Below are 16667 nucleotides of genomic sequence, written 5' to 3' on the forward strand. Positions count from 1 at the left end.
CATCCCCAGTGTAACAATGCTATTTTAACTGTTTGCTAAAACCTCTGCGCTTCTGCTATCATAGAAACCATCACTCCTGAATCTAACTTACCATCAAAGTTTTTAAATCTAAAGTCGCGCCAAACGACAGTGATGCGCTGCAATCAGGCTTAATTTGCAGCACCTGTTTCATTCTCAAGCCGAAAGGAAACTTTCGACCTTCACTGTGTTTTCGTTAAGCCGTGAAGCTCTGTATGTATTGTTTTTTATTTATGATTTCTTGAAGATGCAGAAACCCTTGAAGAAATATTTTGTAAACATGGACGAATATCTGGCCAGCATCGGGCTCTACCGAAAAATGATGGCGAGAGACGCGTCCTGTCTGTTTCGAGCTGTTTCTGAGCAGGTAATTTCCATAAATACACCTTAAAAGAAGCTCAAACTGTACTTTTTTGTGTCATAGTCAAAGGTTGTGAACGTATGAATTCTTGAAAACCGTGTATGCCCGTAGCAAAGCTGTTAAAATTAGTAGCTGAATGACATTTTTATGACTTCACCTCTTCACTTGTCCGTTTTTTTTTGTTTTTTTTTGACAATATGCTGCTGAACTGATGTTTTTTTTTTGTCATAAGCTTTACTACTCCCAGAATTACCATCAAAGAATAAGAAAACAGTGTGCCAACTTCATGAGGGCAAACAGATGTAACTTTGAACCTGTAAGTGAATTCAGACTACATCAATGAAACCTTAGTACAAACTGTCATTAAATTTAAACATTTATAACATGTTGTCTTATTGTGTTACCATGTGTTTCAGTTTGTTCAAGGATCTTTTGAGAAGTATTTGGAGCGCTTGGAAGACCCCACGGTTTGCATTCAGGGTCTTTCCATCTTCACAAAATATTAACATTGCATATTAGGCTATGTGTTTTATTGTTGTAGTTTAATGATTGGGCAGGTGTTTACTGTGTCAAAAACCAAAATAACTGACATATGATTGTAATGTACTATCTTGTAATATCCCAAATTTCACAGGAAACCACAGGACAAGTGGAGATAAAAGCACTGTCTTTAGTGTACAGGTATTTGCATCTATTTTTTCTTAATCCAGAGCCTTTTTTTGTGAAACACTACTTTCTATATTCTCTTTGATTAACTGTTTTCTAAAGAAATGGTTCACCCAAAAAGGTAAAGGGTCATTACTCACTTCCATGTCATTTCAAACCCAGTATTTTTCTTCTGTGGAGCATAAAAGGTACATTTCTGAAGGATATTCTGGCTGCTCTCTTTGATATGCTAATAGGTCATTAAAGTGGTCTGTAAGTCATGTGATAGTTTTGTGTGGTGAACCGGCCAACATTTTTTAAAACTGTTAATCTTCCCATCCACCAAAGAGCAATGGACTACAAAAAGTACATCATTACCTAAAGTCAGATGCACTACAATGAATATTTTCAGTGAATAATGATTTGTATTTTGGTTTGTTCCTCACACAAAGCTACCATATGATTTTAGAAGATGTGGAATAAAGTTATCAAGTTGTGTGGACCACTTGAGATAGTATTTTGAAGCTTTACAGTCCTAGTCCTCATTCACTCTCTTTATATTGAAAACGAACACTTTTTGTGTTCCATGGAAGAAAAAAAACCCATAAAATAGCCCTAAAGTAAAAATGAGGTAAACTATTCCTTTGTTTTGTGATGCATCTGAATTATATCCTTTTGAATAAAATGTATTCAATGCTCAAATGTAACTTCATTTAAAATGTGTTCATTTTTTTTTTCTTTTTTTTAATCCCAAATTCTCATATGAGTGGTTTTTGGCACAGGCGGTGCTTTGTCATTTACAGGTATCCAGGTAAGCCACCAACTGAGATTGCGGAGGAAGACAATTTGCCTAAGGTGAGGAATGTTAACTCTCTGTTCACATTTAGAGTTTAGTTCTAATTCAGTTTCACTAATCTGGCCATGAACCACCTACTTGACCATGAACCAACTATAGTTACTGTGTCACGGAAAGCAACATGCACTGTTAAAGGGATATTTCACCGATTAGCATTAAGCTTTGTATCAGTAGAAACCCGGTAGTATTTTCGAATGACTGTGCTTCCCTCCCTCATGTCCCCCTGAGACGAGAGATTTCTGTATTGTGTCTCTGGAAAAAAAACCTCTGACGCAACAATCGGCATTTTTGCGTCATTGGAGGCTTTTTTGGCCAGAGGCAAGAGACTACAGCCAGTAGTAGGAGCTCGTTCCGCATGAACCCGCCCATAGGGGGATCTCACTCTCACGATAAAACAGTGTCTTTTCAGTTTCGAGTCAACTAGTAGCCTAGTTGTATAATTTCTTCCGAAACTGCCCTCTGTAACCAGTAGGCGTGGCTTGGGAGTGGCCTCATAGGGCAGCGAAGCAAGTGCATTCTGGGAGTTGTTGTCTTTCATCCACATGAGCCAAAAATACATTTTCTGGCTTTTCTCAGTCTAGAAGGCACCAACTTCTAAAATAATTTCACATTTCTACTACATAAATGACCCAATTTAAATACACATTAATCTTTCCAGCTGTGAAATATCCCTTTAAGTTTGTGGATATTTTTCTTTTTTACTGCTATTTGAACATTTATGAAAGATTTGATGTCATGAACGTAAGCTACAAGTTTTTCCATTGAAGCTCTCATTGTACCCGGATGGGAACCTGGACCCCTGACTCCAGAAGTTACACAGTGACGGATGATTCTGTTGGAATCCAACAGCACTAGTTATTTTAATATATAATGGCCTGGTTTCACAGACAGGGCTTAGACTAAAGCCCAATTTATACTTCTGCGTCAAATTCCTGCCATAGCTACGTCTGTGTAGCACGCGTACCCTTTGTCATACTCTGACGTGCACCTCTCAAAAAATGTAACAACGTGTCAATTCTGCGCGGACGCAAGGGCTGTGATTGGTCTGCTAGAACCCCTCCCTCTGGTTTCAAATGCTCCCTCTGCATGTGTAATTGCTGATCGGAAGTATAAATGAAAACCAACTCATTGCCTACAGCGTAGAGGCTCCGGCTTAGGTCCGACGCAGAAGTATAAATCAGCTTAAAGCCAGTGTTAGACCTTAGTTCAATTAGGACATTTAAGTAGTTTTTTTAATTTTAGAAAAAAACATTACTGGTGTGCATTAAGATATATCAGTGCAAGTTGCTTTCAGTTAAAACCGCTGAAAAAGTCTGGGTCTAGCTTAAGCCTTGTCTGTGAAACTGGGGGAATATGCATCACTGGGTGGGATGTTTGAGGCTGATATCAAATTTTGGTTGGCAGCATTCACGCAGATTCTGTTCCACCAGTTGGTCTTCCTTTGAAATGTGAAGAAATAAGATGAAAAATTTTGTTTTTTCTTAGCTTAAGCATTGCTTTGTTGATAAAGTACTACGTAATTTCTGCAGCATTTATTATGGTTCCCAGCACTTTTATCATCTTGAATTCCACCCCCAGATTTTGCTGTGTTGCTCAAACAACGGCCACTATGACATTGTTTACCCCAAGAACTATCCAATGGATGCTGCACTATGTCAGGGTGAGTTAGCAGTTCATCAAGACAAGATTCCTTGTGTGATACATAATGAACAATCACAAATGGTGATTTTGGTGAAATGGTGATGTGGTAATTTTACCACAGTAGTGGAATGTTGTATGTGGCATTTTCATTTTTTTCAGCCTTGTTGTATGAACTGTTATACTCTCGTGTTCTGGGAGTTGAGGAAGAAGAGCTGCAGGTGGCGCTGGAGGGATTCAAAGGAGGGGGACGACGATACAGAAACAGCCAGTCTATGTGCAGTGATGACGCTGGCTATGACACCCCAGAAGACCGGCCTCAGAGGTCTTCTCTTGTTTCCTGACTCTTTCGTAGCACACTTTAAGGCTGTCTCCTGTCTTCCTTTATCTTTCTCTCTGTCTGTGTTCAAAATCGCCCCCTATACCCTATTTAGGGAGACTATTTGAGGGAACAGCCATTTGTAGTGGTGTCTGAAACCATAGTGGATTTCATTGAGTGCACTCATTTAATCCAATAATGCACCGCAATAACAAGTGTACAACAGTTGTACACTCAACAGCTAGAGAATACCCATAATGCACAGTCACGCTGAATGAATTCCTGTGTCTCGCCAGTCGATGGTCCCGCAGCTGAATCATCTGTCCACCCATTTTTAAACCGCACATTTCCAATGTGGCTACAGCGTAATATCTTACAGATATAAATTCATTTTTAATTCATTATTAAATTGTTTAATGTTTATGCATAGTTTCCATGACTAAATCTTTTCATTACTAGAGCTGCCAGTTTAAGTTTTAAATGATTATTAAATGGCAAGCATAAACTATGCAAAAGCTGCAACCCTTCTGGTGCACTCGGTGTCTTAATTCGTTCACTTATGTTCATTCACTCCCTCGAGTGGCCTAATGTAGGGTCTAGGGGGTGATTTTGAAAACAGCCTCTCTTTTTCTTGCTGATTATCTCACAAATACAAAGTGGTACAAAATACAAATGGGAAAATGTTGACCGCTCACATGTCTTGCAAGTATAGATTGTAAAGAAATAGTACACCCAAAAATTAAAATTCTGTAATTTATCCATGTGATGTTCAGAAACACAAAAAGGAGATGTTTAGTAAAATGTCTGAGCTGCTCTATACTATAAAATGAAAGTGACTGGGGATGACAAGCTCATTTTAAGCTTATTTTAAATAGTCATGTTTCACAGTATTACTGTTTTCACTGTATTATTGATCAAATAAATCCAGCCTTTATATATCACCAACCCCAAAACTTTGAATGGTAGTGTACTTTCAAAAAGAGTAGCTTGACAGTAGAGTTGCTTAAGTTACAGCTAGTAGCAAGTAGCTTCTCCAACACTGCTGGTCACTATGCCGGAATTTTTATAGTAAAGAGCAGTGTAAACATTCTTTAACATTCCCACAAGAAAACCATAGGAGTTTTAAACAACATGAAAATGCACAATTCTGGATTTTTTTTGTACTTTGCATGACTTTTGATTTGTTTCAGAGAAGAATGGGAGTCGAGTGGTCACTGCCGCTCAGAAGACAAATCCAGAACTGGAGCTGAGGACCAGAAGGTGGCTTAGACCATAATTTAAAAGATTAAGATGTTAAACTTTCATCAGTATTTGACATGCACTCTTTTGCTCCAGGCCACAGAAGGTTCAGGAAAACTGGTTCTGCCGTACAAGGTCCTAAAGGCCTTGGAGCCAGAGCTGTACCGCAACGTAGAGTTTGACGTGTGGCAAGACAGCCGCAAAGGTCGGTTTACTTTACTTCAGTTAAATGTTAAGAGCATTAATGACTCTTACACTAAATTAATACTGATTCCCATGTTAAATCATTCAATAGAAAGCACTGCTGATGTAAAAAAAAAAAAAGCTCATAGTAATGTTTTATTGAATGTAACTCATGATTTTTTTTCTTGGTGGGGGATGGATTGTGCTAAATGGGCTTCATGAAAATGTAAATGACCAGAATGACTTTACCGGTAAATGCACAAATATGCTGTTCACACAAGCAACGGCGTTCCGGCTTTTCACCGGTAAGACACCATTCAGATCCAAAATACTGGTAAATTCTGTGATTTCAGTCATCGGAAGTGATCTTTAAACTTCATCCGCCCGCATGAGAAGTGCTTTAGTTTCACTATCTGTTCAAATTGACAATTTTTTGATGTCTCAGTGAAAGGCTTTAAAGTTGGGATCAGTAGTTTTTGAAAAGGGACGTGTCTAGTAATGATGGGGAGGAGAGAGCGCTCCGTGCACACAGCACAGACATTAGTCAAACGATTACAGAAAGAGATGGCAGATAAATAAAAAAAAAAAGGAAAATGTCTGCGCCTGCGGAACTTAAAATTAAAAAGAAGGCTTACAATCAGGCAAGAGGTAGAACTCGTGTTAAATTGGAGAAGCTTGAGAGAACTCAAGGAGCGGAAATGCCTAACATCAGACGCTGAGTTTGCTTTATTTCTTCTTGATAGGTGAGTAACATTGTTTAGCTTTGTTTCACAGAACTAAAATATGCTGGCCATTGCTTGAATATGCTCGTGTTTCATCTTTGCTTGTTTTTTCATTTGCGATATTGTCGTTCAGCTATGAAAAAGACACATAAGCCTGACACGTTTAAACCTCAAGCGTCGGCTCCCAAAGTGTCTCTAAAAAGTAAGATAATATACTCCTAATGTTTGTTTCCTTTGGTTCCTCATTTAGTGATTGATATAACCCCCTAATCTTTTTATAGTTGTAATATATTTGTTATTATGACTCTCGTGCTATCAAGTTGATCATGATAACTTTGTGGGTGTTGAGCATCGTCTTCCTCGTGAAACGGAGCTGAACCATTGACGCGTTAAAATACACATTACTACTAAAACGCATTCGACATGGATTACCATAGTAACACATTGCTTTCACTTGCCCTCGGCCGGCAGGTACAGCAGATTGTACCAGTTGTTGCCTGGGTTACGGTCGCGTACATAAGTGTGGAGTGGAGCCATCAAATTAGGGGCGAGATCATTTTGGGGTAGGGGCGTGTTTGTTTTGGTGATTTCAAATATCAACATTGGCCAAAAGTGTTTTTCAAAAACTACTGATCCCACCTTTAAGGGATGATTTAACAAAGGGTTTTTTCTCTTAAAAACACGAGACGGGCATAATAGTATCCAACTGCTGAGCCACAATGCTGATGAATGGAAAAGAAAGCTGGGTCTCGAGCGCGACAGCGACACGTTGAAAGCTGCAAGATGTGGCGCAATGGTCAAATATGATCATCTTGCACATATTTAAATATTAAAAACTATTAAAAAGCTTACTGTAAACAGCGCTGAGTAAGCACGTCATCTCCAAAAGAACTTTATGATTGGCCCAGAGCAGACTTTTTACGTCAGCACGTTTTGACTTTGTACGTGACCATACCGGTAATCTTTATTCCACGTTCACACAGTGCACATTAACTGGTAATTTACTGGTAATATTACAACTTCCCTTACTGGTAATTTGCTGGAACCAATTTACTGGTATTTTTCAAAAGGACCTGTAACACATGATCTCTTACCTGTAATTTACCAGTAAAGACTGTTTGAAAGGGGCTGATGTTTTATGAGTCACCCCAAATATCCTTGAGAATATGACCACATGCAAACTAAACGTATAATTTATGAGCAGAACAGGTGGTTTGACTAAGCTAATTGATGCCATCTCTAACATGTATATCTTCCCTTTTTTTTCTTCTTTTTTTTTTATATGTGCAGTTTTATTGTGATGTGCTTTGTGATAATCCTGTGTTATAGAGCTACAGAAGACTGATTACATGGTGTTTGCTGGCAGACAGTACTTTTTAGGAGATAAGTGTCAGGTGGGACAAAACTTTAATCCGGTTTAAGTGTTAACATTATTGCAAATTGGAGTACCATTTTTCTTTTGTCACACCTCATTTGATAAAACAAACCCCTGTTATGTATTTTTCAATAAGAATTAATTTCCCCACAGCCCCCATCATACTCATATTGTTGTTTTTTTCCCAGGTTCGCTTGGATCCAAAAGGGAAGTTCTACAATGCTTTCATTCAAGAAGTAGGGAGTCACACCACTGCAGTGACCGTGTTCATTGAGGAGCTTGCAGAAAAGTAAGCTGTTCACCTGTGCTTTCTCACAGGCAAATGTCCCTGAGAATCTCTAAATATCTTCTTTAACTCCTCTCCTCTAGGCACCTGGTTTCCTTGAGTAATCTGAAGCCAGTGAACCCTGTGCCAGCCTGGAACATCACACCAAGCAGAAAAGGAAACTCCTACAACCATCCAGAGCAGTACACTGGAGAACTAGGTCTGTCTCTTTCCAACTTCATTTGTGTTGGGATGTACACTCCTTAATTTTTATCATTTAGTTGATTTCTTATTTTGAGTATTTGATCGTATTAGATATGTATAAAATTGTCCATTTATAGAACTTTCCAAAGATGTAAACATTTATGTGAAATGAAAATGCAATGATAGTGTTAATTCTTAATGAACTGCATAAAATAATTATATACTTTTTGAAATGACACTCATTTTATTTATATATTATATATCAGACAAAATGGCCAAATATTGGCTTGACACATACTGTGTATGTATAGGTGTATTACTGAGTTATCAGAAGGACACATGAACAGATCATGCCAAGTTACATATACAGTAGTCAACATTTGAAGTGGATCAAAACCTTTCATCAGTTATACATGAATTTTGAACAATACCCGTTCTTGTCTTAGGACAACTTTGAACTTTTTTGATCCACTTTAAATGTTGACTACTGTATTTATATAGTGTTTTTCACAATATACATTTTCAAAGCAGCTTACTGAAAATTTTGTTAGTTTATAATATCTTGATGTCTTCACGACTAGTAGATTAGAGCTGTGCGTTAATAGTATACATTTTGCAACAATTCAAGCAGTTGAGATTTTCTATATAGTATATCGCTCTTCGTGAGTGTTTTGCAAGTATGCGAATACAACTTTATATATTGAGCTGTGCAGTAATAGTTTACATTTTTTGTGCTGACAATCATACAGCTGAGATTTGCTACTGTATATAGTGTAATTGTTCGTGTGATTACAGTATGTACGCATGTAAAGTTGGATCTACTAAATATACACAACTTTTAATATATCGCTGGGCAATAATATAGTTTAGATTTAAGCAGTTGCTATACAGTACACACCGATTAACGCAAGTATACTGTATGTATCCGGGTAAGGTTGGATTTACTTATAGTAGTTGCATATTTTGTTTTTAATTATTAATTTGTTATCTGGTGATTTGAGAATTATGAGATTGTTCAATTTTTAATGATTTGGTGTAGTGACGACAATCATGTTATGAAAGTGTTTGTTTTTTATTTTATTTTTCTCTTTAAAGACCCCGAGCTGCGTGGACGCCGAAGGTTCTTCAAGAAGCCTCGTGGTAAGGAGATGTTGATGGCAGTATCTTTCAGTCGTCCTCAGCCTGGCTTACCTCCCCGTCTGCAGCCTGGGCCAGGAAACATTCATCCTGTCCGTTCTCCAGGGGTGCACTGTCCCGCTCCACCTCCTCCAGGCCTGGCCTATGAACACTACCGACCCCATCCTTCGCCTAGACCACCGCGTGGGTACGGACCACCCAGGTTAGACACTATTCTTTATGGTTCTTTGTTTTATTGTTGTATCTTCTAACCAAGTCCTGTTCCTGGAGATCTAATTGGAGTTCTGATCCAACCCTGATCAGACACACCTGACTATAATTATCAAGTTGTTCTGAAAATATTAATTAGCTGGTTCAGTTATGTTTGATCAGGACTGGAGCTGAACTTTTTAGGACAGTAGATCTCCAAGAATAGGATTGGGCACCCCTGTTTTAACCATATATGTATATCATAAGTCCTACCCTTACTCATTGCATGAATCTGTTGTTTGTGGTTCTTTTGCCACACATCTGTTTTTGTCAGAAGTTCGGGCCGATTCCTGAACAGACACCATCTTATTGGACCAGACATGGCCTATTATCCCAGTCCTAGCAAGCGCTGCTATCAGAGTTTTGATAACTACTCTTTCAGGTCACGGTAGGAAAGCATTCACTTTAACATAGTGCTATAAATGAGACAAACTACAGTTTCTCTTCAATATAATCTATCAATCTATTGTGTAACTGCATGGAAACTGATTTTATTAAAAAATTGTTTTTTTCAGTTTCCCAAAAAAATGGGTTCTGAAAAAATTAGGATGTGTTTACATGCATTACCTGTTATATATATATATATTTGGGGGAAACTTTTTTTTTTTTTTTTTTTTTCTCTCTCTTTAAAAAAATAAGATTTTTAGTTTACCTCACAACCTGCCAAAACCACATTTGACAGCTTGTTGCATAGAAAACAGCAATTAAGACATTTTCAAAATTATTTACTTCCAGCTTTTTCCTTTTTAAATCAATTGATTTCTCAGAAAAGCAATGAAGTATGAGTGATTGCATTATCCAGCAGAGTTTAGCTCTGCAGGAAAGTGGCCCTCCAGGAGCAGGATTGGACACCCCTGGCATATTCGAAGCTTAGGCAGCTGTTGCCTGACTTGTTGTCTCGCTACCCAATAAACCAATGACTCCTCAGGCAGCATTTGCATTCAAAGGTACCCCCTAAAACTGATTTTGTACTGCTTTTGAGTCAGCATAACGGCCTGATGGTCTGCAACAAAACGGAAAGAGCATTAGTGATAACCAACCAAATATTTAATTACCAAAATACTCAGTTCTTTAAGAATTGAGAAATTGTCAAAAGTTGGAAAAATTGGGCAAAACATGCATTTATACACAAACTAACCACCATATGCAACTTTCAGACAGTATTTTTTTCTTCAGCTCAACTGTCACGGACCCACACGCATAGGAGAGTGGTATATCATTGGCAGCTTAGAATACATCTATGCTGCCTCGAAAAATTGATTCGATGAATTTATCTCAGTGGATAGGATGTGACACAATCTTCCTACCTTCAGATTCTGCCTGTGGAGGCAGCATTTTTCAGGTTTTGGAGACGGGCGAAGAAATTAGTGTTTTATTGGACGAATTTGTATGTGAAAGATGCATTAATATTTTTGGTCCATTGTCCCAAAGGGAGAGATTAAGTTTTAAATGCAGTCAGACAAAATTGTATTTATTTTTAACTTGTCAGTACACTTTATTGAACAGACTCAATTTGTCATTTTTGTGAAATTGTCTAACTCGATGGCATAATTTTCAATATTGCAAGATATTTCAGTTTTGTTGTTTTGTTTTTTTGCTTCGAAAACATCTTTAATTCAACTGCTAGCAAAGTGAGTTAAAATTGTGTATGTATAGAAGGAGTCGAAGGCAGATGCACTCTCTGAATAAAGAGTGTCTGAGTTGTGTTCCTGAGCCAGGAGAGGACACCCAAGACATGGAGGGAAGTATCACCTTCTATGAGATTGAGGAGACTGATGAGAGTGCCTTCTCCCCAATACCGGTGAGACACCCTTCTACTTTAGTAACATTTGGGATTTTAAGACCATTCACACCTATAACGACAACCATATTAGCGTCCATACCAGTGCACCATAACATTGTTTATCATAAGCGCACTCTGCTGCTTTAAATGCTTGAGCTTTTTAAACTTGAGTGATTGGCTGTTAATGCTTTTATCATTCATCAGCTAGAAAAGGAATCCAATGATTTAGTTCCTCTGCCGTTTATTGTGTGGATTTCACTATTTTAGAATTAGAATGATCATTAAAACTTTATATTTATTGTCCTTTGTGTGAATGGGCCTTGATGCTAAGATCAGTATTCTGTCTGTCTCTCTGTGTGTATCTGAAGGGTCAAGCAGTGTCCAGCCCCATGGTTCCAGGGGCCACTGCTTACTGGGTGCCAAGAGTTCCCAGTCCAATCCCTCCTTCAGGCAAACAGACCATGACATCTTCAGAGGAGGACCCTGATGAGAGGAGTACTGCTGGTGACCAAGGTACAGCCAAAACCTTGCCAGTGAAGAGTCGCTGCATATGAGTGTGGTTTGGTTCTGAATACCTCATGGCTCTGTCAAAACTCACTGACAACTACCCACATGGTCAGTTTTTCCTACCATCTTTTTTTTTCTTCCATCACCATGTCTCCTTAGGAGCTTAGGGTACATTCAAAATAAGAGTGTAGGGAGGCAGAGTGACTTTGTAACGTCTTTTTATGAAATCCCAAAAACTTCTACAGTGGTGAGCTAACTTTTTCGAGTGCTGTTAGTGTCTCGCTTTCACTCCAACATCAGATTTTGTGTGACAGTAGTAGCTAAACACTGCTCTTTCATATGATGGGTGGCAACCAGTGTTAAGGTGACATACCGCCACCTAATAGATTGTAGTGTCAGTCAGTACAGACACTGGATTATTTACTAGAGAAAATATGACATAGAAAATAGTGTCTTATTCAACAAAATGCAAAACCATGCAGATGCATTTTACTTATTTAACTAATCTATGGCTGTCACTAATGATTATTTTGTAATTGAGTAATTGGTAAATTATTTTGCCACCTCAGTTAAAAAATGCTCTCATATATGGGATATACTCGTCAGATTAGATCCTCTAAATCTAAACTCATGCCTGCATTTGATGTTGTCACATACATTTGGTACACACTGTTGGTAGTGATTTTTACATTTAAACCAACAATAATTCAGCAGAAGATTCTTTACTACTGAAGCTGTCTTTTGTGTGGAAGCGCACACAAAAGTTTTTACTGGCTACAGTTTGAAACAGCCTTTGCCTTGGAATTGTCTATGATGCCCAAAAGTGCTCTCTTGGTTGGCAGCTCACTAGGCTTTAACACAACCCATATGTTGTTATGATGAATGATGGTTAATTTGAACTGTTTGTCTTGACTAGGTGAATACTCTGAGGAGTACCTCTACTCTGCCGCAGGTTAGTTCATTAACGGCTTAGAAAAATGTCAGCATTATGCTCTTGTCATTATATCCTGTGTGCTTTGATATTAAAACATCATGTTTCTGTATTGCAGAGGCAGGATATCAGAATCCATCAGTGTATGCAGCAGCAGCAGAGTCTACCACCAATCTGGTACAGTCTTCTAGACATCTTCATTTGTCAAAGATGTCCACCAAAATGCTAATACTGTGGCTGACATGAGTTCCAATGAATGGGAGAACATGGAGTAGATGCGCTCTGACAGCTCTGCACAATCTCTCCTAAACCAACCTGTATTTTTCCCTTCATTTGAGAATATAGAAAATGGGACTGTCATTAGATTGTGTCTGTGCAAAAAATGTGCTCTCTTATAATTCTTAAAATTTGAGTTTTAATGGGAGATTGTGCTGATCTTATTTAATGTGTCTTGCAGACCATTCAAGAAGGAAGTTCTCGTGCCGGGTCGCCACAAGAGGGAGTCGCCACCTACAGTTACTCACAACAGGCATGCATTGTTCATGATTTTCATATAATTGTTACACAGTTGTGTTCATCCTCTTCGGGTGGGACATGTGCTGAATCTTTTCAGGTGGTTGTGAAGTCATCTGTCCTCTCCTCTTCTCAACAAATCAACTCTGCCCCAGCTGCAATCTTCACTTCAAACTCTTCCTCTTCATCCACTGGGAGCTCCCAGACGCCCCCAAACCCCCTGCAGCCCAACAGCATCCTGACCCCGGGACAGCCGCCACCCCAGAATGTTCTGGGAAGGCCTGGTATATACCTCTGAGTTTCTGTGTTTTATAACAGAGGAGTAAAGTTAGAAAATGTTAGCCGATATGATGAATCAAGGCACTCTTCCTCTGTATTTCCAGCAGTTCCGTGGTTTGTGAATGAGCTGGGAGAGCCAGTCGCCTTGGCACCTCCTCCACCCTACTCGTATGACCCCAATGGCTGTGACCTTCCAAGAGGTCAGAGGGAACCACCTCTTTTTTGAATTATATCCTGCATATTTGGGGGGTTTTGTAATTTTTTTTTTTTTTTTTTTTTTTTTTTTTTTTTTTCTAGATTGCAAAGTGCTTCAGTACTACTACAATTTGGGGGTACAGGTGAGTGGGTTTTTTGCTTTTTATCGACACATTGTCAACTCTAGAGAACTGTAGCTTATGTAATGTCCCACACTTATAAATGAGGCAAGGTTTATGTGTGTTATGCTTAAAATGAAAAACAGATGTTATGTTTTTTATAAAAGCATGTTATGGCTTTTATAAAACAAGTGGCATGATAAAAGGCTAACTATGAAAGTCAACCATTTAGTAACTATTTAATAGTTAACTCTTATGAGCCTTAAAGGTCAACTTAAAGGTAAAAAATGAAAATTGTCATCTGAGGCCACAATATAATTCAAATGAAACTGAAGAACAAACTGGTTTAACAATTTCTCAGGCCAAATGTTGTCAACCTGTATGACTGACTGACTTCTGTGGAACACAAAAGAAAAACATATCAGGTAACCCGGTTCCTTGAGAGGGGAAAGAGATGCTGCGGACGTTGACTCTGTGTGAACTCCCCTGCGTGAGCCCGTGTCTGAAGCATGTCTAAACGCGCCAATCTGATTGGCCCAAAGTATGGAAGTCACGACACAATGTAGTGCATCACCTTGTCCACGAAATGGATGTTTGAAGACGCTCTGGCATAGCAATGAGATGCAGCTTCTCGTTCCCCTCTCAGGGAACCAGATTACATGCGGGAGACGTTCCCTTTCTAAGGTGAACTCGATGCTGTGTCATGACGTTGACGTTATGGGAACTTAATTCCAACGTCGCCACACCTAAGGCAAGAGCCTGCCCACATGGCTGTGTACAGACTCTTGTTGAGTGCAGACTAGACTTGGACTAACCCTGAAGGACATGGGATCCTTGGGTTGAAACCGTGTCTAAGCTATAAAACCTGATGAAGGTATGCGGAGAGGACCAACCTGACACAGCAGAAACGTCTTGTAAGGGTGCACCCCCTAGTGGAGTATGCCTTAACTCCTAGAGACGAAGCAACTCCTCAGGCCTCATAGCATCTAAAATCCAATGCAGTATCCTTTGATTGCATTACCTCTTTTGCGGCCACCAAAACTAAAAAACTAAAAGGTGAGAGGATTTACGCCACTGGCCTGAGCGGTGGACATAAATCCTCAAAGCACGAACCGGAAATAATAAATGAAGGCTTTCTTGCTCTGACGTTTCATGGGGCGGAGAAAAGAAAGCTTACGATTTGTCTGTTAGTAATCCTTTTACATTGGTAAATACAGTTACAATAACTTTAAACATTTTCATGCAAGCTTGATGGTTTATTCAGCAGCAGAGTTCTCATTAACTGCTGGGTTTTGAAAGGTTGCAAAATGCTTGATTTTTATTAAATTTTTTCAAGATTTGAAATGTGCTTGAATTTTGAATATCCTTGAAAATGCTTTATTTTTTCTTTTAAACGTCTTGTGTGATTTTAAAAAAGAAAGACAAAACGAAAAATAACCTTTAAAGATCAAGTCGTGGATAATTTTTGCACAATTCAACTAGGGACAGAGTTGTTTATGATACCGTATCAATGACAGCAGGCTTGAAATATAAAATGTCTGTCAAGGAGCAAAAAACCCAAAGTTAAAACGCTGCATAATTTACCAGACATATGCTGTTTTCGGCAACAGTATCTTTTCTCTTCTCACTCACACAAAATGGATTCAGTATTCCTCAAAATAAATAAAATGCTCAAAGGGAAACAAATTAAATTGGATTTTATTCTGACTTAATCTGCTATTGTCTTTGCAACTGACCTTCGATTTAACCAAATATAACCATACAAGTCATCACAAATGACTTTACTTAAATGTTACGTCTATTTCATTTTTATTGCTAAAATTAGAGTGTTGAACTTTTATCCTACGTTCATTTGTTTTGATATCCGGAAAGGCAGCAAAGCTGAAAGTTCATGTTGCACCCTCTACTGTATGCATGTGAATTTGCATTTCTTTTAGCTTGAATCAATTCAGTTTCAGAATTTGTTTTATATACATGTATATTTTTTCCTCTTTTGGAAAGTAAATGCAAAAATGTATGGTTTTCTACTGCTGTTGGACCAAGTGGAAATAAACTTTGCTATGGTCTTGCAGTAGCTATCCTACTATAGTTTACTTCAGAGCGTTTTTTGCATACAGTGTAATTATTCATTATATCTAATTATTCATGCACTGTTATACACACCCTTGAATGACTGACACTGCTTGAAAGTGCTGGAAAAGTGCTTGAATTTCACTCTTAAAAAATCTGTACAAACACTAACTAAAACTATTAAAATGAATTGAAAGCTGGAATTTTAAAGGTTGCCTTGAATGGTTTTGGCAAGTTGAAACACTAAAATTTAAACTGGAAATGAATCAGCTAAAACTGAAAGAAAAAATTAAACATAAATAGTAAAGGCTAGAAGAAAAAGAAAGTTGCAAAAAGTTCAACTAAAATTAAAATAAAGTTAATTCAAAATATTAAAATCTATATTAGTATAGAAATAACACTAAAATGACACTGGTCAGCAGAAACCGAATAATGTGACTTGTACTTAAAATGTGACAAACCAGTGTTTTTGTATCTCTTCCAGTGGTATCAGCAGAGTTACTGGCACTCTATGGTGCAAATGCAGCAGGTGTATCAGCAGCCGGCCGCAGACGCTCAGTTCCAGCCGTACTCGAGCGCCGTTCCTACCGCTGACCACACGGTTCCCCAGACCTACCCTGATCCTGTCCGCACGTGCCCCCATCCACAAGGAGATGTGCCCAGCAACGGTCAGCATCCCTCTATCATTACACCACAAACCTCCACACTCTCTGCCTTGAGCTTGTTAGTCTACTCTATTCTACACTGTACACTCACACCCATGCCCTCCTCTCCTCAGGCTCCTCTCTGGCTATGGAAAGCCCTCCCACGGTGGTCCCCGGCACGGTGTTCTACCCCCTGGTGCAGGAGCAGTGCGGCCAGCCGCCCCTTCACCCCAGCTATGAGCCCTACGTGCCCGTGCTTTCCACAACATATCACTACCTCACGCCCTGGACTCACGGTGCTGGCCCGCATCCCCGCATCCACCATGCCACATACTGCCCCTCTTCCTCTCACTCCCCCGTCAACTACATCACCCAGACCCACCCCACCCATATGCCACACTCACAGTTTGTCTAA

At 38.9% G+C, this 16667-nt stretch overlaps 1 protein-coding gene across 1 annotated transcript; it reads left to right on the forward strand.

Annotated features, from left to right (window-relative positions):
• Positions 1-265: 265 nt before the first annotated feature.
• On the forward strand, positions 266-16667 carry alg13 (ALG13 UDP-N-acetylglucosaminyltransferase subunit; the record flags this gene model as incomplete). The annotated part of the gene is made up of 25 exons (XM_084136454.1): positions 266-385; positions 612-695; positions 796-846; positions 1014-1060; positions 1807-1879; positions 3459-3540; positions 3681-3843; positions 5028-5097; positions 5173-5281; positions 7311-7375; positions 7545-7645; positions 7726-7841; positions 8921-8965; positions 9068-9164; positions 9489-9599; positions 10868-11012; positions 11363-11507; positions 12418-12453; positions 12551-12609; positions 12890-12961; positions 13046-13229; positions 13329-13424; positions 13522-13562; positions 16093-16276; positions 16387-16667. The coding sequence occupies 25 exons, from the start codon at positions 266-268 to the stop codon at positions 16665-16667; spliced, it is 2577 nt and encodes an 858-aa protein (XP_083992580.1).

This window comes from Abramis brama, assembly GCF_963993115.1.
Source record: "Abramis brama genome assembly, chromosome: 15".
NCBI classification, from domain to species: domain Eukaryota; kingdom Metazoa; phylum Chordata; class Actinopteri; order Cypriniformes; family Leuciscidae; genus Abramis; species Abramis brama.